Source organism: Choloepus didactylus, chromosome 1, assembly GCF_015220235.1.
Source record: "Choloepus didactylus isolate mChoDid1 chromosome 1, mChoDid1.pri, whole genome shotgun sequence".
NCBI lineage: Eukaryota > Metazoa > Chordata > Mammalia > Pilosa > Megalonychidae > Choloepus > Choloepus didactylus.
The window spans coordinates 223,301,643-223,326,980 of record NC_051307.1 but is presented as its reverse complement, the minus strand read 5'-3'; the positions used below and the strand labels follow the sequence as shown (position 1 = coordinate 223,326,980).

The following is a 25,338-nucleotide window of genomic DNA, read 5'->3' as shown; positions in this document are numbered from 1 at the left end:
TGTATGCAATCGTGCAGTTAGAATTTTGTCTCTGTAAGCCTTCTGACCGGGCTCAAGTTAAGTAAGGAATACCTGTGTAATTTCCAGGAGAATTATGAATATTCTTGTTCTACTTATTTTTGAAAATTTGCTTCTCAGAAACAAATATCTAATAAATTAAATCATGTTAAAAATGAACGGTGCCCAATTTTTTTCAAATATTTTTTAAAAAATTTTATTTGTAGTTGTGTATTTTCATTTTTTCCCCCAAAAGTAATAAATATTCATTTAAAAAAAAGCAAAATAGTACAGAAACATGTAGGCCTCCTAGGCCAGGGAGCCCTTCTGCAATCCCCATCTCTCCCTGATGGTAATCACCAGGAAGAGAATGATACTGGTTCATTCAGACTTCGTTGACATATATACTAAACTTTGTTTTTTAATTCAGTTTTATTGAGAGATATTCACATATCATACAGTCATCTGTGGTGTACAATCAACTGTTCACAGTACCATTATATAGTTGTGTATTCATCACCTTAATCTATTTTTTGAGCATTTTCCTTATACCAGATAAAGTAAAAATAAGAATAAAAAATAAAAGTAAAAAAGAACACCCAAATCATCCCTCCCACCCTCTTTTTCATTTAGTTATTGTCCCCATTTTTCTACTCATCCATCCATACTGGATAAAGGGAGTGTGATTCACAAGGCTTTCACAATCACACTGACACCCCTTGTAAGCTACATTGTTATACAGTTGTCTTCAAGAGTCAAGGCTACTGGATTGGAGTTTGGTAGTTTCAGGTATTTACTTCTAGCTATTCTAATACATTAAAACCTAAAAAGTGTTATTTATATAGTGCATAAGAATGTCCACCAGAGTGACCTCTCAACTCCATTTGGAATCTCTCAACCATTGAAACTTTATTTTGTTTCATTTTGCATCCCCCTTTTGGTCAAGAAGATATTCTCAATCCCACAGTGTCAGGTCCAGATTCATCCCTGGGAGTCATATCCCATGTTGCCAGGGAGATTTACACCCCTGGGAGTCAGATCCCACATAGTGGGGAGGGCAGTGAGTTCACCTGCTGAGGTGGCTTAGCTAGAGAGAGAGAGAGGGCCACATCTGAGCAACAAAAACTCGGGGGGAGACTCTTGGGCACAATTTATATACTAAACTTTTAAAGAGAGAGAGAGAAAAATCATACTATATATGCTATTCCATATCTTGGCAATATTTCTCTAGATCACTTACAAACAGATCTCTCTTTCACTCTTTTTAAAAGCTGCCTAGTATTCCATTATTGGAAATAATTTATTTAACCAATTCCCTTTTGATGTACATTATGGTGGATTCTGTTAGGGGGTGGGGATAGTAGAGCATAATCCCAGCCAAGGCCAATAAGTAATCTCTAGTTTATCTATTTTGTAAGAACAAACCATTGCCTTGCCTATCATATTTTCTTAAGATAAACCATACCTGTTTTGTTTTTGTTTTTGTTTTTGATAATTTATTTCCCTTGAATTTTTCTTTGAGAAATAACATTCAGGATTCTTGAGAGTTTTTGTGAATCTTATATGTAAAATATAACTTAAATTGACTCATAAGTAATTTCTAGCTAATGTGGCATAATAGGATTGAGATTCCCACAGAATATAAATGCATCCAGTAGAAACAACCTGGCTTTCTCCCAAAATAATGGTGAATCAGAATCTACACAGTAATTTCCTCTCCTCTGCTTGTGACTCACAGGCTTTTCTTTACATTCACAGTTTCATAGACATCGGTAAATATTGTTTGACACTGATCATAATCAGGTTTGCTTATTCATTCTAGAATCTACACACTGATCAGAAGCCACTTCCTTTTTTCCGATTTGCAGAGTTTTCCTATTTTGTTTTCAAGACATGCCATTGAATTAAAAAAGGACCATAAACAGGCCATCTTGTATTTTCTCTTTCTTGCCTTCTGTTTCTCAATTGTTTTAGCAGATTTCCATTCTGTACTGTCATTTATTCCCTCCTTTTTTCTTCCATTAAAATCTGACAATGGATTTTGTTTCCATGTATTTATTTTCTGTGTCCAAAGAACTTAAGGATTTAATTGGAGGGAGGTTCTACAGTTCCCTCTCCTGACCCAGTTCACAAATGGAAGAATGCATAATTTAAAGGGCTGTGAGCACTGAGTTAGGAAAGGAGGCTTATGCTCCAGCTGTTTGCATGGACCTGTGCACATAGCAAGTTACCAAAGGCCATGCAGGAATGAAGGTCAAATTGGCAAACTCTAATGAAACACAGGCTATAAAGAGAGTCTTTATAGATGCCCAGCCTCTTGAGCCACCTGCCTGCCTTGTTATAATTATATGACTTAAAAGCAGGCAGAAAGAGGAAGATTTGCTAAGAGTGGAGAGATTGATTCTGAAAGGCTATTGTGAAAAAGGGTTTTTCCATGATCCACTGGCAGAGTCCTTCCCATTCTTCCATGTGCTCTGTCAGTTATAGCCTTTGAACATTGGAGACTGTGTTTGTTTTAACTCCCAGAGTACCCAGCAAGTGCTGTTTGTGTATTTTTGGCTAAAAGGGTTTTGCCAGTCTTGGGGGCCAATCAGTGTAGTACTATGATGCAGAGTAAGAGTTTGAGAGGCAGCCCCAAACCATCTCTGATCATTATTTGCTGTGTGACCTTGGGCATGTGGTTTAGTCTCTGAGCACCAATTTCCTCACTGCCTAATGGTAATGACACCAACTGCATAGAGTGGTTGTAGGAAATAAATAAGATTATATTTGGCACTGTGTCATCACTCAGCTCAGTGATAGGTAGTTGCTCAATGGTAGTGAGGGAAACAGACAAAAAAAAAAGGAAAAGAAAGAAATGCAAGTGGAGGAATGAAGTGATTTCAATGGCGATGAGGACTAATTGGAAAATAAGGCAGGGAAAGAGGATGGAGAGAGATAGGATGGAGCAAGAGCGGAGGTATAGGGCAGCCCTATTTGGAGAGGGCACATTTGAGCAGGGGTGCAATAGAAGAGGGGCCCTGCAGGGACCTGAGGGGAGAGAAGAGCCTTCCAAGCAGCAGAGTCAAGGCATTTAAGCAGATTCAAAAAAGCAACACTTTCTCAGAACTTGTCTAACCTAAGGCCTGAGAAATAGTCTCAGATCAGTATTTGGTTAGAGAGAGACCCAGCATTGCCACGCATGTATTGCTCTAGTGTTCCATCCAAGCGTTCACAACTAGGCCAGATCTTGTCTTCAGTGTTCAAAGCTAGGTGTTCCCTGCCCCTCCCAACCCACTGACAATACTACCCTAAGGCGCAATGCAAATTAAGAGAAAAACTTTAAATCCTGACTTACAAGCTACAAAAATTCATGGTGGTATTAAAAATTCAGATCATAAGCAATTTTTCTTTTGAATCCTCTCTTCGTACATGAAATGTGTCATTGCAGGCTTATAAGGAATGTGAAGACATACCAGAACTCAGCCTAATTTTAAATTGTAGGACATTTTGGGTTTAAAAACTGATGAAATTTTACTTAAGTCTTTCTTTTAGGTTTTTATGGTTCACTCACAATTTCGAAGGAAAATGACTGTTCTTCGCAAAGAAATAGGCAATGGGTCTGTGGCTGAGTAGAGGCTTATGGTATATGCTATGACTGAGTTACTGAACCTGACAAAACTAGAGGCTGTTGGCCAAGGGAGGAATGAAATGGTGTGCTAGTCAAGGTGTCCGGTGAGACCGTGGTGAATTAAGTTGCTTTTCAAGATTAGAATCTTCTGGCATTTGTACATTCTAAGAAAGAATTGGGATGCATTTCTTCACCCCAGGGCACTTTAGAGTGGGAAACAGTTCTTAGCCTTCAGTTAGCTAATTTTTTTTTTTTTTTAACTATTGGAATTCTCAAATGCCTAGAGCCAGAAGAATTAAGTAACAAACACTAAAGTCTTCCTCTTTCCTGGTCATAAAAGTACAGGGTTCATTTCATTTAAAGACAGTGACTTGCTTAATTTTCTAAACATTGCCATCTTGACCATTTCTAGCCCCTCCTTGTTCTTACTTCCACCATCCCATACCACCATAGGCTTCCATTAGGATGCTGCTTGTAACACTGCTTAAATTCTAGAAGAGGTTCCCTGAAGAAGAAGAGAGAACTTGTGCTTGTGCTGTCCAGTCGTACTTTCTACATTAATACAAAATAAAGTATGGTGTGGAAGGAAGAAATTGGATTGCAGAATGTCTGCTGGAGACCTGTCCGTCCTGTTTGTAAGTGTATAATTAAGCTTCAGCCACACCAGTGATCAATCTGATTGTTAAAACCTTCTGCAGAGTCTTTGAGAGAACTCGAATCCTATAGCATGGATTTAAATAACAGCTAGTCCCGCTCTCCCGCTTCCTGGCTGGCTGACCTGGCACTGTCACTCAACTTTTCTGGGCTTTCATTTTCTCAAGTGTCAAATTCAAATCATTCAAGTAATCTGTGTCCCTGACAGATCATTATGAGGACCCAATGAGTGAGTGGTTTATTTCACTGTGTAGATATTCTTTCCTCCAAACCATACTCTAATTTATTTTTAATTAATGTGGAAAGTACACTGGGTAGTATAGGTATTTCTCTTCCCCTCCTATAGAAAATCACAATTAGAATTTCAAGCAGCTCCTTTAAGACAAGAAAATGGGAAGACTTTTGAGTGCCTGTCCTCTCAAGGAACTGTTCGGGGCTCGGTGAGTTTCCATTTCACAGCCAGTCGGCAGTTGGAAAAAGAGAGTCCAAGGCAAGCAGCTTGCTCATTCAGAAAGTCACGTGACCAGGTCTAGTTGCAAGGGAGGCTGGAAAGGTAGGCCACCATATGCAAAGTCTTAAGTCCAGGTGTTCTAAAAGGAAGAAGGAAAAATAGATTCCGAGAGAGGTGAGTAGTTTTTGCTGCACTGTGCTTGTTTCTTTGGCAGATGTTTAGGGAGATGGTTGGTGAGAAACAATAATAAACAATAAACAAGGTGCGAAACAATAAACAAGCAAAGTAATAAAGACATAATTTTAAATTTTGAACGGTCTCTGATGGAAACAAGATGGAAGGATAGAATAATGGGTTGGGTGGAGAACATACTTATGGTGTTCAGGGAAAACCTCTCTGAGAAGGTGACATTTGGGTTGAGACGTGAAGGGTGAGAAGGGGGCATGCCTGTAAAGAACAGCATAGAGTGTTCTAGTCAAAGAACAGCATGTACTGAGGGAAGAACATGTTTTAAGAACTAAGGGGAGACTTTTAGAGCTAGAGCGTGTAGAGTAAGAGAGTTCCATGTAGAAACTGATGTGATATTAGACATCACATCAGCAAAAGTAATTTTCACTACCCAAGTGTACCTTTTGGGTATGTAGGTAATTTTTATTCTGTGCTCTGGACACTGTTATTATGGCCTCTTCTAGCCTGATCAATTTTAAGTCCTTCTGGGGGGTGATATTTGCACTTAGAAAACAGTCTGCACAACCACTTGTTCCTAAATGCATTCATTACCCAGTTGAAAGAAACAGAACATTATTTTTGAACAAAAAATTTTATCTTTATCAACCCATTCCAACCACCAAAGCCTATTTTATTACTAAATATTATCTTCTAAGTCAGGGCTTTTTAATCTTTACATTGTTGACATTTGAACCAGATAATTCTTTGTTGCAGGGGGCTGTCCTGTACATTGTGGGATGTTTAGCAGCATCCCGGACCTCTATCCACTAGATGCCAATAGCGCCCTCTCCTGCAGTGTGATAACCAAAAATGTCTCCAGACATTGCCAAATGTCCCTGAACTGGGGCAGGGAGTGGGAAGGGGTTGGCAAAATCACCCCTGGTTGAGAACTTCTGGTCTGAGTAAAATTAAAGGGACTCAAGGGACCTCAGCAAATTTACTTAAACTGCTCTAAACTTCAGTTTTCTTTTTTGTTAAATGGGGTCGTTGAGAAGACTCAAGGAGCTGAAGTATGCAGCAAACTGGTGCTCAGGTAGCACCTGAGCGCTTAGCTGATGCTAGCTGGCACTGTGTGTATTTGTTGTATGACCATCACATCACTTTTACTAGCTTGTATTTGAAAGTGTGACCTTCTCAGTAGGCTGCCGGGCTAGATTGAAGTAAGGTCAATTTGGCTTTTAAAAAACCCATTTTCGTGCAAAATTCTATTTTTGTGGTACTTCAGAAAGCACAACAGATCCACTAGCTTGATCATGAGTACCAACAATATATTCATCAAGGGTAACTTTTAAAAATTTTAAAAGAAAAAATCATTAATACAGTGATTTTGTTTCACCTTAAGAAATATCAGAGGACCACCTTATTGAGTCATTGATGTACAGTCACATACCACAGCTGTGACTTTCCCAAATTTAGTCATTTCCAGGTGAATTTGCAGTTAAATAATTAACTGGTAGTATAAGTGCTATGAACAAACCCTCACCTTCGCTGACGTCTTTCCTATTCTTGCCTAGTTAGGTGTTTCAACCTTTGGTGATATCTACTTTCAGTTCATCGAGATGAAGTAAGACAGTTTGTTCCTTTCTGTCCAAGGCTCTTATGACCCCAGGGAGGTTCCCTTGCCAGTGAAGGTGCATGCTCCTTAAGATTTTTGTATGTGCTGAAGCACGTTCCTTTTCTTCTCTGCCTGAGACAAGAGGACGCTTGCTACTGTGTGGCTGCTCTTGGGGCGTGTCCTGGACCTGCCCCTCCCTCCTCACCTGTGACCTCCAGGATACAGGAACAATGAACAGATTTCCTACCTAGCGGGTGTAGCAGGAAACCAGTGATGAACTGGACAGCAACATAGCAGATGATGTTTACAGCAACTGAAACTCACAGAGTTGGAAGTTGGAGTGACACAGATGTCAACAGAATAACTCGACTGTTTTTCCTCAATGGAAAGACAGACGTGGGATCTAGGCATCTGTTCCTAGTATTATTTCTGAAACTAAGTGTCCTCTGTCCGATAAAATTAGGGAATTGAACTGAGGGCCCTTCGTAACAAATACAACCAGCTTTGTCATTTACTCATGGTTTATTCTGAGCTAAGCACCTTGCTAAATGCTTCACAGACCTCATCTTGCTAAACCCTTGCAGCAATCCTGTGAGGCAAGCATTGTTGATCCCATTTTACAGATGAGGAAATTGAGACTCAGGAAGGTTAAGCAACTTGCCAAATACAACGTAGCAACAAAGTGGTGGAGCCAGGATCCAAATCAAGGCAGGTCTCAACAGTTTCACCTGGTTCTTGTAAGCCCCCGAGGGAAGGGGATCTGTTGATCGTTCGATAGTTGAACACAGGAACAGCACCTCGTGTATAGAAGGTGACAAGAAATAGTTGGTTAAGAAGGAATGATTAAATGATTTCAGAAACTACTCAAGTCCATGTTACCCTCCTAAAAGTCGCTCTGCTCTTCCTTATCGTCTCTTTTTCTAAAGTATATCAGAAGCCTCGGGTATTTAGAAACTTTCATATTAATGTGGTAGGGATACGGGCGAAGTGATTTCTTCTAGTTCTTTTGAGGCTATAAAAGTGGGTGGGATCTAACTAAATATTGAGTATAGCTTTCAACGAAATGGCTTAAATGCTTAACATGTTCATTTCATTAAATAAAATGTAATAATACGTGGCAAATTATTCTAAACCCATCAACTTCCTTTAGGTCTAAAGACAAAGGAAATTGACTCTGATTATAATATTTTGCACAAGTTCACTTTCAAAATAGAAATTGATGCCTGTGTCAGTTTTACAAATTTTGACACTTTTTTTTTAACAAGGGAGGATTCGTGACCTTAGGATATGTTCTCCTATTTCTTGATTATCTCTTTTAGTATTACAGTTTATGTTGCTTCTGTCTTTGTTTTTTTCTGTAGTATTTGTTTATTTACTTTTGCAGTCTCAAAGTTATTCTCGGGTATTATCTCATCTGTTGCTATCTATTTCCTGCTTTTGATACCAAAGGCTACATCTAATCATTCTAGGTGAGTGAAGGGAAGAGAATAAAGAATAAAGACATGTGGAAGTCCTATTCATACATTTTTCCCCCTTAGAATCTATGGTTGCTATCACCATAAATTTGAAATTTTGAGTGCCACATAAGCAACAGTAAATACTAATTTATGATAATATGATTAGCACTTTTATTATACTTCTATAAAATCTCTTTAGAAAACATTTCATTTTCATAGTCTTAACTCTTGCAAGGCAAATAAAGCTTCTACTTTTTAAAAGATCTTCTAGAGTGGGAATTGGCTTGTGCAAAATAATTTCCTGTTTTGACATGGAAATTGTATATGTGTATATGTGTATACAGATATATACATCTATACTAGTCCTACCCCATAAAATAGTCCTACTCTATATGGACACTAATATTCTCCAAATAATAAAAAAAATATGAAGCATACTCTGCTTCTTCCTACTTCCTTTGATCTTTGAGCTCAGTCCTCAAATCCAGAATGTTTTCTTTGCAACCATTCTTCATCTTTCAGGTAATTTAGAGTATTCCTTATTATATATGACAGGCTATTTCTCTAAGGCAGAGGTACCAACCAGTTGGTTCTATTTAATGGATATTTCTTTGACCACTTACACCCTTCTCCTTCCATCGGTCTGAATCTCTGCATGATTTTTCCAGAGGAGGCATCTTATTTATCCTTTAAAGAATACACTGGCTTGTAGTGAGGTGGGGGCAGGGGATGAACACTGGTGGATTGTCTGCTGTGTGCCAGGTGCTGTCCTAGGCACCTGGCAGGAGTGATCTTTCAATAAATGAATTCACTTCACCTCAGCTCCACTGCCATTGTCAGAACTTCATCCTTGCTCTCCAAGATCAAGAACACCAAAATAATTTAAGAGCACGAGAAGAATGATTTCAAAATTAAAAAAAGAAAGAAAAAGAAAAACTAGCCTATTTCCAGCTGCCAGCTAGTTCACGTGCCTAGAGTTAGAAGTATTTTCCTAGCAACTTCAAACCATGGTAAGAATCACAATGAGAGCAGTGATATGAAATGTCTAAAATGAGGGCCTCCCAAATGGTTGGGAGCTGGAAATTTTACTGTCATAAAAATAGACCAACCTATGTTTCTTTTATATACACTTTTATAATTATTTTTTTAATTTGAGAAAAGTACCAATATGACAATACCTGCATCCCCACCTAAATAGATGATACTAATATTTTGTCATATTTGAATCATCTTATTTTTATTAATTAAAGAAATAAATCATTACTGCTAACATTGAAGTTTTCTGTATCACTTACTCGTCCATTCTGCCCTCTCCACCCCAGAGGCACCCACCATCATGAACTATGTTTGTTTCTTTCCAATAGACTTTTACACTATTCCAGGCACATATGAAATAACATTTTGCATAAGCTCTAAGATTTCAGGTGGAGAAATAGCCTTGCCTTTCAGACTTAAAAACTCAGTCTCGTTGCCATAACTTCCCTTGCAAACCCAGTTGCCGTCTAATTATTTCAAATTCACTAAATAAACCGAAGCCCTTCACCTTTTTGGTAGGGTTTTTGCTTGCAGAGGGCATGTTTGCTCTCCGCCCAGGGACATGCTGAATAGAATCAAAAGCGATAGTATTTCACATTTGTAAGTGATAAGAGGGGGAGGTGGTGGCTTTCGGAGATCATGTTTCAAGCGAGCCCTGGTTTTATGTGTGTGGGAATGGACGCAAAGGAAAACACAGCTGAGCTACATTCTGACTCTTCCTGCAGAACCTGTTCACGGCCAGGGTGAGTAAACCTGGGTAGAAATTTCTCCCTAAAACAGCCTCGGGTGAAATCTGTGCCTGGATTCAAAGCAGCTCACTTCGCAGGAAGTATCATCCCAATCCAAACTGTGCTCCATTTTAAAAATGTGTCTGTCTTCTGGGCATATCTGCTGGTGAGAACTTTGCTCTCTGCTCCGTGGTCAAGGAAGGAGTAGAACTGGGGAGGTGTCACTCGAAAGAGTTGCTGATGTCAGAGGTGTGTCAGCCGTGGGAGGCTCGGTTTGTGAAATTGAGTTACACCTAAGTGTCTTATGAAACTCAGTTCAGGACTCACGGGAGCAGCCGTCTGGTGGGGGGGGAAGTGGAAGAAACCTAGAGTTTTTCCTATCCCATTTTTTGGAACTTCTGGATTAAAAGGAAAGAAAGCTGCAAGATCATAGACATTTTAGGAAATCGGTATGTAGTTTTTTGCTCTCAGTGACTCCTCTTTGAACCTGGGTGAATGTTGTTGTTACAGATGACAGCGGGTGGGGATGGTGAAGGGCTGTGTTCTTGGTGTGTGCTGGATTATTTACTCCGGGATTGAGAGTTGAGTCTGAACACTTTTGTTTTATAGCTGCCTATGCACAGGAACCTTCAGTTCCATTCTCTTCCTTGACGTGAGATTACATGTTTGTGAAAAGTCTTGGTTCCTGTAATTCAGGAAGCGGTGCTGCAGAGTTCTTAAACACTAATCCAACTGTTGAAAAATTATCACTGTTTTACATAATAAAAAAATCTAGCCAAGGTCTAATAATGGAATGAAATTGTTGAACTATTATTTCCTTAATCATCAAGACTGGGGATGTAGAAAAGAGGAATTTAAACAGTCCAAGTTGCGAGGAGAAGTTGAAGCTCGGGCTAGTATAAGATCTAACATAAACGATTGAAGAAGCCCCCTTAAAATACAGCAAGTCATACTCATTTTTACCAAATTATTTGGTCTTAATTGCACGTTGCTAGTAAAGCCTATTGCTTTCGATGGAGTAGCAAATTAACACCGAATACAGGGATAGAATGTCAGCAATGCAGATACAGAGGTTGGGTTCTATTTACAAAACCTGGAGGTCTCAGAAATAAAGAGGGAAGCTACGGCGTTTCCGCCACCCCTGCCCCCAATTCCTGGTCACAGGTTTCTGTAGCATTTAGGGGAACTATTGTAGGTGGAAAACTGGTATCTCTGAGAGTCATCTCTTCCTGGGGTTCCATTTTACTTTCACTTTGCATTCTTTTGAAACTTAAATCTCTGGTCTTTTTGGAACACCCCTTTGAATACCTTTCCATTTAAATATGAAGTCAACATCTCCGAGCTGAAGAGACATGTGCTTACTGGAATCTGAGGATTTCAACTCTTTCATTTAGTTGAGTCAGAGGTAAAATAGCATGCATGCTCCCCCACAGATGCCTAGTTTTATTATGCAAGGAAGATTTAATGGTGAAGTGAAGTTTAATAGTTAAAGATTACTGTCAGAAGCAGGAATAAAACAGTTTGGGTTGTAATTGATTTGTAAGAAGACTGAATCGCATATTCGTGCTCGAAATCTTATCAGTGCAGGACTTCTTAGGAACAAAACTATTTATTGTTAAGCTGACTTATAGATTTAGTCAAAATAAAAATAACTAAAGCACTGTGGCTTTTCTGTTTTCTTAATTTTGTAGTTATTCCAATGGAAACAGCTGGAGAACTTATATTTCCGTGAGAAAAAATTTGCTGTTGAAGTTCACGATCCACGAAGGTGAGGAACACTGACTTTTTTCTGTGTGGTTCTGGGCATGTTATTTTGTGTGAACGTATGTTTTCATTTTTCTTGGGTATATACCCAGGAGTGGCATTATTGAGCCATATGGGAACTCTATGTTTTACCTTGTGAGGAGCTGCCAGATTTGTTTCCAAAATGACTATACCATTTTACCTTTCCATCAGCAGTGTAAGAGGGTTCCAGTTTCTCCACATCTTTGCTAACACTTGTTATTTTCCTTTCCTGTTGTTGTTTTTCAATTTTATTATAGCCATCCTAGAGGAAATGAAGTGGTATCTCCTTGTGGTTTTGATTTCCATTTCCCTCATGATTAATGACACTGGACATCTTTTCATGTGTTTATTGGCCATTTGTGTATCTTCTTTAGTGGACTGTCTATTCAGATTCATTGCTCATTTTCAAATTTGGTGTTCCTGATCACTTAAAAAAAAAACAAACCAATTGCCAAGTTATCATCATGAATTGAAGTCCGTAGTTTCCCAAGTTCTTATTCAGTCTTCACTGGTTGTTTTTCAGTCCTAAGATATGCCTTTATGGATGTTTGGAGGTCAGAGGGACAAGTTGATGGTGGGGTGGGGGAGACAGAAGATAATCCAAAGAGATAAACCAAATTCCAACAAAGAACCTCATTGTCACCCTAAGCAACCCCCATAGTGCTGCCTCTCTTCCCCATCCCCCCCATCCTCCCTCCCTCCCGTCCTCCCTCTCTCTGCCCCTCTCCCCCACCCCTACCCCTTTCCCCCCCCCTCTCTCTGTCTCCCTCCCATCATCCTCTCCTCTTTTCATTTTGTGCACAAGCAGCACTCTGGACCTGTCTTGGACTTGGAAGTCTTCAGACAATGCCACTGTTCATCTTCTGATAACATCGTAGCCTCTAAAATCTACCTAGCTCTGAAATGCTCTTTCACCCTGAGTAACGCACTGATCCCACAGGTCTTGAATACTTTGTCTGTAAAATATCACACTTATTCCCTATGACTTGTGATGGTTGTAAATCCTTATGGTTTTTTTTTTTTTTTTTAAATCATCATTTTATTGAGATATATTCACATACCACGCAGTCATACAAAACAAATTGTACTTTCGATTGTTTACAGTACCATTACATAGTTGTACATTCATCACCTAAATCAATCCCTGACACCTTCATTAGCACACACACAAAAATAACAAGAATAATAATTAGAGTGAAAAAGAGCAATTGAAGTAAAAAAGAACACTGGGTACCTTTGTCTGTTTGTTTCCTTCCCCTACTTTTCTACACATCCATCCATAAACTAGACAAAGTGGTGTTTGGTCCTTATGGCTTTCCCAATCCCATTGTCACCCCTCATAAGCTACATTTTTATACAACTGTCTTCGAGATTCATGGGTTCTGGGTTGTAGTTTGATAGTTCCAGGTATCCACCACCAGCTACCCCAATTCTTTAGAACCTAAAAAGGGTTGTCTAAAGTGTGCATAAGAGTGCCCACCAGAGTGACCTCTCGGCTCCTTTTGGAATCTCTCTGCCACTGAAGCTTATTTCATTTCCTTTCACATCCCCCTTTTGGTCAAGAAGATGTTCTCCGTCCCACGGTGCCAGGTCTACATTCCTCCCTGGGAGTCATATTCCACGTTGCCAGGGAGATTCACTTCCCTGGGTGTCTGATCCCACGTAGGGGGGAGGGCAGTGATTTCACCTTTCAAGTTGGCTTAGCCAGAGAGAGAGGGCCACATCTGAGCAACAAAGAGGCATTCAGGAGGAGACTCTTAGGCACAAATACAGGGAGGCCTAGCCTCTCCTTTGCAGCAACCGTCTTCCCAAGGGTAAAACTTATGGTAGAGGGCTCAACCCATCAAACCACCAGTCCCCTATGTCTGTGGTCATGTTAGCAACCATGGAGGTGGGGTAGGCGAATACCCCTGCATTCTCCACAGGCTCCTCAAGGGGGCACTACATCTTTTTTTTTTTTTTTTTTTTTTTCCCCTTGTTTGTCTTTTTCCTTTTTTTTTTTTTTTTTTTTTTTTTTAACTTTCCCTTCTTTTTTCAAATCACCTGTATGAAAAAAAAAGTTAAAAAGAAAACAAACATACAATAAAAGAGCATTTCAAAGAGACCATAGCAAGGGAGTAAGAAAAAGACAACTAACCTAAGATAACTGCTTAACTTCCAACATGTTCCTACTTTACCCCAAGAAAGTTACATAATATAGCAACATTTCAGTGAACTTGTTCCTACTACAACCATCAGAAATTAACAGACCATAGTCATTTCTGGGCATCCCCAGAACGTTAAATAGCTTATCTGTTCTTCCTGGATTATTGTTCCCCCTTCCTTAATTGCTCTCTACTGCTAGTTCCCCTACATTCTACATTATAAACCATTTGTTTTACATTTTTCAAAGTTCACATTAGTGGTAGCATATAATATTTCTCTTTTTGTGCCTGGCTTATTTCGCTCAGCATTATGTCTTCAAGGTTCATCCATGTTGTCATATGTTTCACCAGATCGTTCCTTCTTACTGCCGCGTAGTATTCCATCGTGTGTATATACCACATTTTATTTATCCACTCATCTGTTGAAGGACATTTGGGTTGTTTCCATCTCTTGGCAATTGTGAATAATGCTGCTATGAACATTGGCGTGCAGATATCTGTTCGTGTCACTGCTTTCCGATCTTCCGGGTATATACCGAGGAGTGCAATCGCTGGATCGAATGGTAGCTCTATATCTAGTTTTCTAAGGAACTGCCAGACTGACTTCCAGAGTGGCTGAACCATTATACAGTCCCACCAACAATGAATAAGAGTTCCAATTTCTCCACATCCCCTCCAGCATTTGTAGTTTCCTGTTTGTTTAATGGCAGCCATTCTAACCGGTGTTAGATGGTATCTCATTGTGGTCTTAATTTGCATCTCTCTAATAGCTAGTGAAGCTGAACATTTTTTTCATGTGTTTCTTGGTCATTTGTATTTCCTCTTCAGAGAACTGTCTTTTCATATCTTTTGCCCATTTTATAATTGGGCTGTCTGTACTATTGTCATTGAGTTGTAGGATTTCTTTGTATATGCAAGATATCAGTCTTTTGTCAGATACATGGTTTCCAAAAATTTTTTCCCATTGAGTTGGCTGCCTCTTTACCTTTTTGAGAAATTCCTTTGAGGTGCAGAAACTTCTAAGCTTGAGGAGTTCCCATTTATCTATTTTCTCTTTTGTTGCTTGTGCTTTGGGTGTAAAGTCTAGGAAGTGGCCTCCTAATACAAGGTCTTGAAGATGTTTTCCTACATTATCTTCTAGGAGTTTTATGGTACTTTCTTTTATATTGAGATCTTTGGTCCATTTTGAGTTAATTTTTGTGTAGGGGGTGAGGTAGGGGTCCTCTTTCATTCTTTTGGATATGGATATCCAACTCTCCCAGCCCCATTTGTTGAAAAGACCATTATGGCTCAGTTCGGTGACTTTGGGGGCCTTATCAAAGATCAGTCGGCCATAGATCTGAGGGTCTATCTCTGAATTCTCAATTCGATTCCATTGATCTATATGTCTATCTTTGTGCCAGTACCATGCTGTCTTGGCAACTGTGGCTTTATAATAAGCTTCAAAGTCAGGGAGTGTAAGTCCTCCCACTTCGTTTTTCTTTTTTAGAGTGTCTTTAGCAATTCGAGGCATCTTCCCTTTCCAAATAAATTTGATAACTAGCTTTTCCAAGTCTGCAAAGTAGGTTGTTGGAATTTTGATTGGGATTGCATTGAATCTGTAGATGAGTTTGGGTAGAATTGACATCTTAATGACATTTAGCCTTCCTATCCATGAACATGGAATATTTTTCCATCTTTTAAGGTCCCCTTCTATTTCTTTTAGTAGAGTTATGTAGTTTTCTTTGTATAGGTCTTTTACATCTTTGGTTAAGTTGATTCCTAGGTACTTGATTTTTTTAGTTGCTATTGAAAATGGTATCTTTTTCTTGAGTGTCTCTTCAGTTTGTTCATTTCTAGCATATAGAAACATTACTGACTTATGTGCATTAATCTTGTATCCCGCTACTTTGCTAAATTTGTTTATTAGCTCTAGTAGGTGTATCGTTGATTTCTCAGGGTTTTCTAGATATAAGATCATATCATCTGCAAACAATGACAGTTTTACTTCTTCTTTTCCAATCTGGATGCCTTTTATTTCTTTGTCTTGCCGGATTGCCCTGGCTAGCACTTCCAGCACAATGTTGAATAACAGTGGTGACAGCGGGCATCCTTGTCTTGTTCCTGATCTTAGAGGGAAGGCTTTCAGTCTCTCACCATTGAGTACTATGCTGGCTGTGGGTTTTTCATATATGCTCTTTATCATGTTGAGGAAGTTTCCTTCAATTCCTACCTTTTGAAGTGTTTTTATCAAAAAGGGATGTTGGATTTTGTCAAATGCTTTTTCAGCATCTATTGAGATGATCAATTGATTTTTCCCTTTCGAGTTTTTAATGTGTTGTAATACATTGATTGTTTTTCTGATGTTGAACCATCCTTGCATGCCTGGAATGAACCCCACTTGGTCATGGTGTATGATTTTTTTAATGTGTCTTTGGATTCGATTTGCAAGTATTTTGTTGAGGATTTTTGCATCTATATTCATTAGGGAGATTGGCCGGTAGTTTTCCTTTTTTGTAGCATCTTTGCCTGGTTTTGGTATTAGATTGATGTTAGCTTCATAAAATGAGTTAGGTAGTGTTCCATTTTTTTCAATGTTTTGAAAGAGTTTGAGTAAGATTGGTGTCAGTTCTTTCTGGAAAGTTTGGTAGAATTCCCCTGTGAAGCCATCTGGCCCTGGGCATTTATTTGTGGGAAGATTTTTGATGACTGATTGGATCTCTTTGCTTGTGATGGGTTGGTTGAGGTCTTCTATTTCTTCTCTGGTCAGTCTAGGTTGTTCATATGTTTCCAGGAAATTGTCCATTTCTTCTACATTATCCAGTTTGTTGCCATACAGTTGTTCATAATATCCTCTTATAATTTTTTTTAATTTCTTCAGGATCTGCAGTTATGTCACCTTTTTCATTCATTATTTTGTTTATATGGGTCTTCTCTCTTTTTGATTTTGTCAGTCTAGCTAGGGGCTTGTCAATCTTGTTGATCTTCTCAAAGAACCAACTTTTGGTGATATTTATCCTTTCTATTGTTTTTTTGTTCTCTATGTCATTTATTTCTGCTTTAATCCTTGTTATTTCTTTTCTTCTACTTGGTTTAGGATTGGTTTGCTGTTCATTTTCTAGCTTCTTCAGTTGATCCATTAGTTCTTTGATTTTGGCTCTTTCTTCCTTTTTAATATATGCGTTTAGTGCTATAAATTTCCCCCTTAGCACTGCTTTTGCTGCATCCCATAGGTTTTGGTATGTTGTGTTCTCATTTTCATTCGTCTCTATATATTAGCAATTTCTCTTGCTATTTCTTCTTTAACCCACTGATTGTTTAGGAGTGTGTTGTTTAACCTCCAGGTATTTGTGAATTTTCTAAGTCTCTGATGGTTATTGACTTCTAATTGTATTCCATTGTGGTCAGAGAATGTGCTTTGAATAATTTCAATCTTTTTAAATTTATTGAGGCTTGTTTTATGTCCCAGCATATGATCTATTCTGGAGAAAGTTCCGTGAGCACTAGAAAAGTATGTGTATCCTGGTGATTTGGGATGTAATGTCCTGTAGATGTCTGTTAAATCTAATTCATTTATCAGATTGTTTAGGTTTTCAATTTCCTTATTGGTCTTCTGTCTGGTTGATCTATCTATAGGAGAGAGTGATGTGTTGAAGTCTCCCACAATTATTGTGGAAACATCAATTGCTTCCTTTAGTTTTGCCAATGTTTCTCTCATGTATTTTGTGGCACCTTGATTGGGTGCATAGACATTTACGATTGTTATTTCTTCTTGCTGAATTGCCCCTTTTATTAGTATGTAGTGGCCTTCTTTGTCTCTCAAAACATCCCTGCATTTGAAGTCTATTTTATCTGAGATTAATATTGCTACACCTGCTTTCTTTTGGCTGTAGCTTGCATGAAATATTTTTTCCATCCTTTCACTTTCAATTTCTTTGTGTCCCTGTGTCTAAGATGAGTCTCTTGTATGCAACATATTGATGGTTCATTTTTTTTGATCCATTCTGCGAATCTATATCTTTTAATTGGGGAGTTTAATCCATTTACATTCAACGTTAAAACCGTGAAGGCATTTCTTGAATCGGCCATCTTATCCTTTGGTTTATGTTTGCCATATTTTTCCCTCTCTCTATTAATATCCTTTATTGTACCCATACCGAATCTCTTTAGTACTGAACCTTTCTCCAAGTCTCTCTGTCCTGTCTTTGTTTCTCTGTCTGTAGGACTCCCTTTAGTATCTCCAGTAGGGCAGGTCTCTTGTTAGCAAATTCTCTCAGCATTTCTTTGTCTGTGAAAAATTTAAGCTCTCCCTCAAATTTGAAGGAGAGCTTTGCTGGATAAAGTATTCTTGGCTGGAAATTCCTCTCTCTCAGAATTTTAAATATATCGTGCCATTGCCTTCTCGCCTCCATGGTGGCTGCTGAGTAGTCACTACTTAGTCTTATGCTGTTTCCTTTGTATGTGGTGAATTGCTTTTCTCTTGCTGCTTTCAGAACTTGCTCCTTCTCTTCTATGTTTGACAGTGTGATCAGTATATGTCTCGGAGTGGGTTTTTTTGGATTTATTCTATTTGGAGTTCGCTGAGCATTTATGATTTGTGTATTTATGTTGTTTAGAAGATTTGGGAAGTTTTCCCCAACAATTTCTTTGAATACTCTTCCTAGACCTTTACCCTTTTCTTCCCCTTCTGGGACACCAATGAGTCTTATATTCGGACGTTTCATATTATCTATCATATCCCTGAGGTCCATTTCGAGTTTTTCAATTTTTTTCCCCATTCTTTCTTTTATGCTTTCATTTTCCATTCTGTCATCTTCCAGGTCACTGATTCGTTGTTCAACTTCCTCTAGTCTTGTACTATGAGTGTCCAGAATCTTTTTAATTTGGTCAACAGTTTCTTTAATTTCCATAAGATCATCCATTTTTTTATTTAGTCTTGCAATGTCTTCTTTATGCTCTTCTAGGGTCTTCTTGATTTCCTTCATATCCCGTACTAGGGTCTCATTGTTCATCTTTAGTTCTTTGAGTAGCTGCTCTAGGTGTGTCTCTTCTGGTCTTTTGATTTGGGTGCTTGGGCTTGGGTTATCCATATCGTCTGGTTTTTTCATATGCTTTATAATTTTCTGTTGTTTTTGGCCTCGTGGCATTTGCTGTCCTTGATAGGGTTCTTTTAGGGTTTGTAGACCAGTTGAAGTCCTTATCTCTAATTTATCAGATCTACAGCTTCGTGGAGTACACTTTCTCTAACTAACCAGCAGGTGGCGTCCACGAGCCACCTGTTCTCCACAAGCCAGATCTCCCCTGCTTAGCCTTTTTGGTGAGTGGGGGAGTGAGTCTTGTGGGGCCCAATTGGTGTCCCAAGCTTGCGTGTGTAGTTGGTGTTGCCTGCCCTGTATGTGGGGCGTGTTTCTGGGCAGTCGGGGAGGGGGGGTGGCCCTAACAATCAAATCTCCCTGATGATCCTAGAGTTTTAAAGCTACTGCAATAGTCTAATCCTTCAGTTCAGTCCTGCCACAGTTTGTCTCTGCCACTGACCCACAAGTCTTTGGTATTGGCGTATGGCTCCTGAGACTTGCAAGTGGGCCCCTCTTCCAGGCTGTGCACCCCGGGTCCTCTGTTGAGGGATGACTGTGCTATGTCACAGGTGAGTGCCGTCCCCCCAGGGCAGTTCTGGGCTGCTGGGCTGTGTTGGGAGGCTCCCAGTCTGCTCAAATGATGGCTGAATGGGGCTCTGTTAATTCACACTGCTCCCCCTTCCCAGCTCTGGGACATTCAGCTGAGGTTGCAGGGAAGGCTAATGTCCACGCCCAGTTTTGTGGTGTGTGCCTGTTATTTGAAGCACTTCCGTCACACTGGGTTGTCTGGGGCAGCTCTGGGCTATGGGGCTGGCGATGGGCAGGAGTGTTTCCTGTCCACCAGGATGGTGGCTGTGAGCGGACACCCCCCTTTTCTTGGGAAGTTGTGTTGTTTAGTGAATTTTCTCAGCCACTGGATTATTGCCTTTTGTCTCAGAGCTCTCTTATTTCTGCTCTTGACTTGACGTGCCCAAATTTCAATTCTTTGAAGCTTTCTGTATTGAGCTTCTTAGAGTAATTGTTTTAGAAAAAGCAAAAAGGATTTAAAAAAAAAAAAAAACAAAAAAAAAAAAAAAAAAAAAGGCCCTCCTCAGAGATCTAATGGGTTATTGAAATGCTAATAGACAAAGCAACCAGGGCCATTAAGGAAAGGTGCCCTGGGCAGAGAGATCAGCCTTGCTTCGGGATTTGCATATGCGCCTCAAGGCCTGATCTCCGCCCTTCCCCTTTCTGTGTTCACCAGAACTCCAAAAATCCTCTGCTTTTACTTTGGAGCTTCTCGTGTTGTTTTCCTTCTATGCCCGTCTCCTCTCTGCTGGGCTGGCTGCTCTCAGAGTCTCTGGTGTCTGGCCTCAGTCTATCTATGGTTGGAGTTTGAATCAGTAGAATGAGTTTCCGATGAGAGCAGCCACTGCAATTCTCCCTTCTCCTTCCTGGAGCTGACAGCCCCTCCTCCCCCGGGACTGAGCCTGGCAGGGAGGGGCGCGGGTCCCCTGGCCGCAAAAACTTACAGATTTCGCTGATCTCAGCAGTTCCACGTTTTCATGAGTGTTGTATGAAGTATGCCCAAAGACAGATTGCTCTGTGGTGTCCAGTCCACGCAGTTCCTGGCTTTTTACCTACTTTCCTGGAGGAGTAACTAAAACATACAGCTCACCAGTCTGCCATCTTGCCCCGCCTCCCCGTCCTTATGGTTTTTAACTAAATATCTTTAGTACAATCTCTGATGTGGCTAATTCCTTACTTGCTTTTGATTGTGTGTGTGTGTGTGTGTGTGTGTGTGTGTGTGTTTATACAGAAAGATATTACCTAGGTTATGATTGATTTTTGTCATTAAAGGAGAAAATTAGAAGCTTGGCTCCTATCAACATAAGAGTATGTTATGTGTAGGGGAAAGAAAACAAAGATGTTACAACATTACTCACTGGCACACTTTGTGTTGTGCTGTGTCAGAGGTGAATAATCTGAGTGCTTTCCATAATCTTTCAGAATTTCTGTGTCAAGGAGAACCTTTGGGCAAAGTGGCCTATTTGTGCAAACGTGGTATGCAAACTCTTCTCTCATCAAGTCCATCTGGGTGATGGCAATTAGTCAGCACCAGTTTTACTTGGATCGGAAGCAAAGCAAAGTAAGTAATCGGCAGTGTGGCCATAGGGGCAGACTCCAGCCCCTCATGTGCTTTCTGTTCAAAACGTCAAAAAAGATGCAAGCATTTGGTATTTTGTTCTTTGATGCCTATATATTTTTTAACGTTACTGCCAACTGTTTTAATTTTTCTTACATTTAATAGATGGGCAGTAGATGAGCTGATTTAAAAGTTGTAAGATTTACCAACTATTTTGCATGTATGTGTATTCACTGGGGATGTTGCTAGTGACATCTTAAAGTTAGTGGGTGAACCAAACCATGAGGGAAAATTATATATGGTTATTAAAAACATTTTAGCTTCCAGGCCTAAGTCTCATATTTTTCCTGAAGAGTGTCACTTGAATATATAAAACTTCTAAATTGTCATCTTTGTTGACCTATTTATTCCATAGTAACTATATTTTATTCGTTTGAAATATGCTTAATTGAGTTAATTCCATTTCAATATCGTATACTTCGTAGGCAAAAATTCCTTCAGCCCGGAGTTTAGACGATATTGCCATGGATCTAACAGAGACTGGAACACCGAGGGTCTCCAAGCTGGTGAGCCTGGAGGGGAAAAGTCACTTCATCATGGCGAGCAATGGCAGTTTAATCTCCTCAGGTAATAAATATGTTGGGGTTAAAAAAAGTGCAAACCATCTTTATTTGTTTACTTTTATTTTTTAAATCATAAAACACTTTTAATGCATCTTTTAACCTTTTTTGTTGTTGTTAATAAGTATATCAAAACCTACAGTAGGTAACAGTTTTGAACAGAATTCTAAAACTAATTTAGAAAGACCATGAACAAAGTTAAATTATAGATTGCCAGGTTGTATAAGTAGCACTGGATGCAAAGATAGCAAGTGTGTCCTGAGAGAAGGCTTGGAAAATGACATTTGTTCTACACCTCCGTCTCTATAAATTACATCAACTTCTTCCCCCTATCTTTATTTATTTTTTAAATTATTATTGCAGCTACATATATACAACGTAACATTTCCCATTTTACTTTTAAGTGTACATTTCAGTGGTGGTAATTACACTGAAAGGTTGTACCACCATCACCATCATCCATTACTAAAATTTTCCATCACCCCAAACAGAAACTCTGTACCCGTTAAGTATTAGCTCCCCATTCCCCACCCCCACCCCAATCCTTATTTTTTGATATAGATAATTATCTACTTCTCCTTGCAATGTAAAATGCTAGACAAACATGACTCCAAGAGGCTGCCCCTCCCCAAATGTGAATTCTGGATCCTCTCATCACTAAATATATATAACTTCATTTAAATGAATTTTCCCATCTAAATCCTGTTGTCAAGTTGTGAATCTGATGCATAACTTTGTTTTGCACAGAACATTCCTTTGCCTTGCTTGCTTTCTAAAAGAACATTCTAAACAACTATCCCAAGGAATATCTTACCTTCCCTCCTGCTTAGGAAAATGACTTTTTTCCTTGGGTGTGTCTGAAACATTAAGGATTTTGTCATTGCTTCCAAAGAGACAGAGCCAAAATGCATAAGGCACATTTTATTATAAGGCTCTGTTTCATGCCCAGAAGCATGAGAAAATGTTCTCCAGTTTCCTTTTATTATGTTCAGAAACAGGGAGAGAAGTAAACTACCACTTAATAGCAGGTTTGTCTTAAAAATCCTTTGTCCTTTTGAAAGGAAGGAAACATGCCTTGTATAAACCTTCCCTGCCCCTCTCCACCCCACCCCCCCGCCAGGTTCTCAAGACTCAGAGGTTAGTGAGGAGCAAAAGAGAGAGAAAATCCTTGAACTCAAGAAGAAGGAAAAGCTGTTGCAAGAAAAACTCCTGAAGAAAGTCGAAGAGCTTAAGAAGATCTGTTTGCGGGAGGCCGTGAGTGTCTTCCACTTTTTTAGGTTCTTCAAATTGTGTTTGACAGTTCAAGCCAGTGTCAATTATCCCCTCTCTCTATTCTGTCCTGTTTCACAGGAGCTCACTGGCAAAATGCCAAAGGAGTATCCACTGAACATAGGGGAGAAACCTCCTCAGGTCAGAAGACGCGTAGGTACTGCATTCAAATTAGATGACAACTTGCTGCCGAGTGAAGAGGTATGAGCACAGCTCCGAACATTTCTATTACAATGAGACAGAAAAGCTGTCGCATGAGTGTGGTTGGCTTGTTCCTTTGGTTTTTGAGTCTCTGTAGGGTTTTTTTTTTTCTTTTTTAATGGTCAGAAAACATATTTAGACTTTGCCAGCTGGACTCAGTTTAGATGATCCCGAGTTTGTTGGCAACATCCAAAGCATCATAGTCAGGAGCCAGTCGAACACACATGCCTTCTTATCTCCATCAGTCCTGATCAGAGTGTTGACCTTTACCACATCAATGTCATAGCGCTTCTTCACAGCCTGTTTGATCTGATGCTTGTTGCCCTTGACATCACAATGAACGCAAGTGTGTTATTGTCTTCAGTTTTCTTCATGGCTGACTCAGTGGTCAGGGGGAACTTGCTAATGGCATAGTGGCCAAGCTTGTTTCTCCTGGGGGCACTCTTCTGAGGGTATTCAGGCTGTCTTCTGAGACACAGCATCTTGGGCCACCGGACTGTGGGTGAATGTGGATCTTTTTTTTTTGTGACTGTGGACACCTTTCAGTACTGCCTTCTTGGCTTTCAAAGCCTTTGTTTTGGCTTCAGTTTTGGGAGGGGCAGGGGCTTCCTTTGCTTTCTGCGCCATCTTTGTGAGAAGTTGTCTGTCAGTTTTTATCTCACCAATTGAAATAGATAGCTTAGACCAAATTGAACTCTTTGTGTCATGTACACCCCAGTTAAAATTGAGAATTATCTTCTTGCTACCTTACTCCCTAAAACATGTAGAACATTGAATGAACCCTGAATATTTATAAATTGAGAAATGGTATTGTAAGGATTAAGAACTCCTTAAGACTAAGTAGCATTCAGCAAGTAGTTTAACCTCTCTAAAAAGTCTCATTTCCCAAGTCTCAGTTTTCTCATCTGTAATGGGGATAATGATAGTACTTTCCCCCGAGGGAGCCAATGAGTATTAAATAAGATAATACTAGTAAAACACTCAGCTACAATAAAGTTAAAAGATTTATTAGCCAATATAAAGTATACTTTTCATTTGCATGCCATCAGACAAGATGGCCTTACCTGTGTTTCTTTTAAGAAATTTAGCCATCTTGGCTTTAGAGGCAGTAACTCTTTCCATCGATAATAAAGTGAACTTTGCAATTTATGGAGTGTTCACTGGGTACTTGGCTGTCAGCTGAGCAACACACATACATTATCTCCAATTAATCATTACCACACTTCTACAAGGTGGGTATTATCTCCATTTTACAAATGAAAAAACTGAGGCATTAAAAAGTTAAGCAGTGTACCCAGGGCCACACATAACCAGGAACTACCAAAAAGAGGTATCAAATCCAAATTTGTCTCTAAAGCTATGCATATAACTATTACATTCTGCTTCTGTGAGTCTTGGATTAAGAATCCCTTCTTGAAAAAATTATCTTCACCCAACCAATTGAAAGAATGAAAAGCTTTTCCCTTCCTTGAAAAAGGAAGAAGTTTAGACTGATGAAAAGTTCAAGTAAGATTGGGCAAAGAAGGTCTTGTCTTCTAGGAAACCTTGTGCAGTGTGAGTATGCTTGTGCGGTAGAACTTGGGGAGATTTTATTCTCAAAGAGTATCTGATTCAAAATGTACAAGAAATTTTATTGTTTCAATACATGTGAGAGTGACGGCATATATCCATGAAAATAAAAACTGTATGCATGAATACTTGCAGGATCCTGCTTTGCAAGAACTGGAGAGCAATTTCCTAATACAGCAAAAGCTGGTTGAAGCTGCAAAAAAACTTGCCAGCGAGGCAGACCTTTGTAAAACCGTGAAGAAAAAACGAAAGCAAGATTACACGGATGCAGTGAAAAAGCTTCAGGAGATTGAAAATGCAATAAATGAATACAGAATTAGATGTGGAAAGAAACCCAGCCAGAAAGCAACAGTTATTTTACCAGGTTAGTAATAAGTAAGATTTTTTTTGAGTTACGTAGTCAGTATTCTTGATGGTGTGTGGCATTTCCTAACCAGTTCATTTGGTGAGGGGTGGACAAGAAAGAACAGGATCAAAATACATTTCTTAGGATAAAAGTGTTTTGGAATTTCAGATCTTATGAGTATGTAAACTTGATTTTCAGTGACATTCTCACTATTGTAATACCACGCTATCATACTGCTTTAATTTTTGGGATGGAAGAGTTTGTGCAGAAAGATAGGTTCCACAATAAGAGAAGGTTCACACCTTTAATTGGCCTGTTGTCATAACAAGAAATACATTTGTCAGTGTAGGGTCTTAAAGAAGCTGGGCCCTATCCAGTAGCTTCTGAAAGATCTTTAATGCAGCAGAACATGCATTTCCTTAAAGACCTAACCATACATATGAGGATAGAAACATGCTCTTAGAATTACTGTCTTTTATGGAGGCTATTTAAAGATATGGGCAAATGCTC

At 39.3% G+C, this 25,338-nt stretch overlaps 1 protein-coding gene across 2 annotated transcripts in view; it reads left to right on the top strand.

Moving 5' to 3' along the window:
* The window catches only part of FRMD4B (FERM domain containing 4B), a 338,099-nt gene that overhangs the window by 296,080 nt on the left and 16,681 nt on the right, over positions 1 to 25,338 (top strand). For both annotated transcript variants that reach the window (XM_037800162.1, XM_037800153.1), the window contains 6 exons: positions 11,407 to 11,483; positions 20,688 to 20,826; positions 21,309 to 21,450; positions 22,564 to 22,697; positions 22,794 to 22,913; positions 24,618 to 24,846. In XM_037800162.1, coding sequence (XP_037656090.1) covers positions 11,407 to 11,483; positions 20,688 to 20,826; positions 21,309 to 21,450; positions 22,564 to 22,697; positions 22,794 to 22,913; positions 24,618 to 24,846 — 841 coding nt within the window. The remainder of the gene's footprint in view (positions 1 to 11,406; positions 11,484 to 20,687; positions 20,827 to 21,308; positions 21,451 to 22,563; positions 22,698 to 22,793; positions 22,914 to 24,617; positions 24,847 to 25,338) is intronic.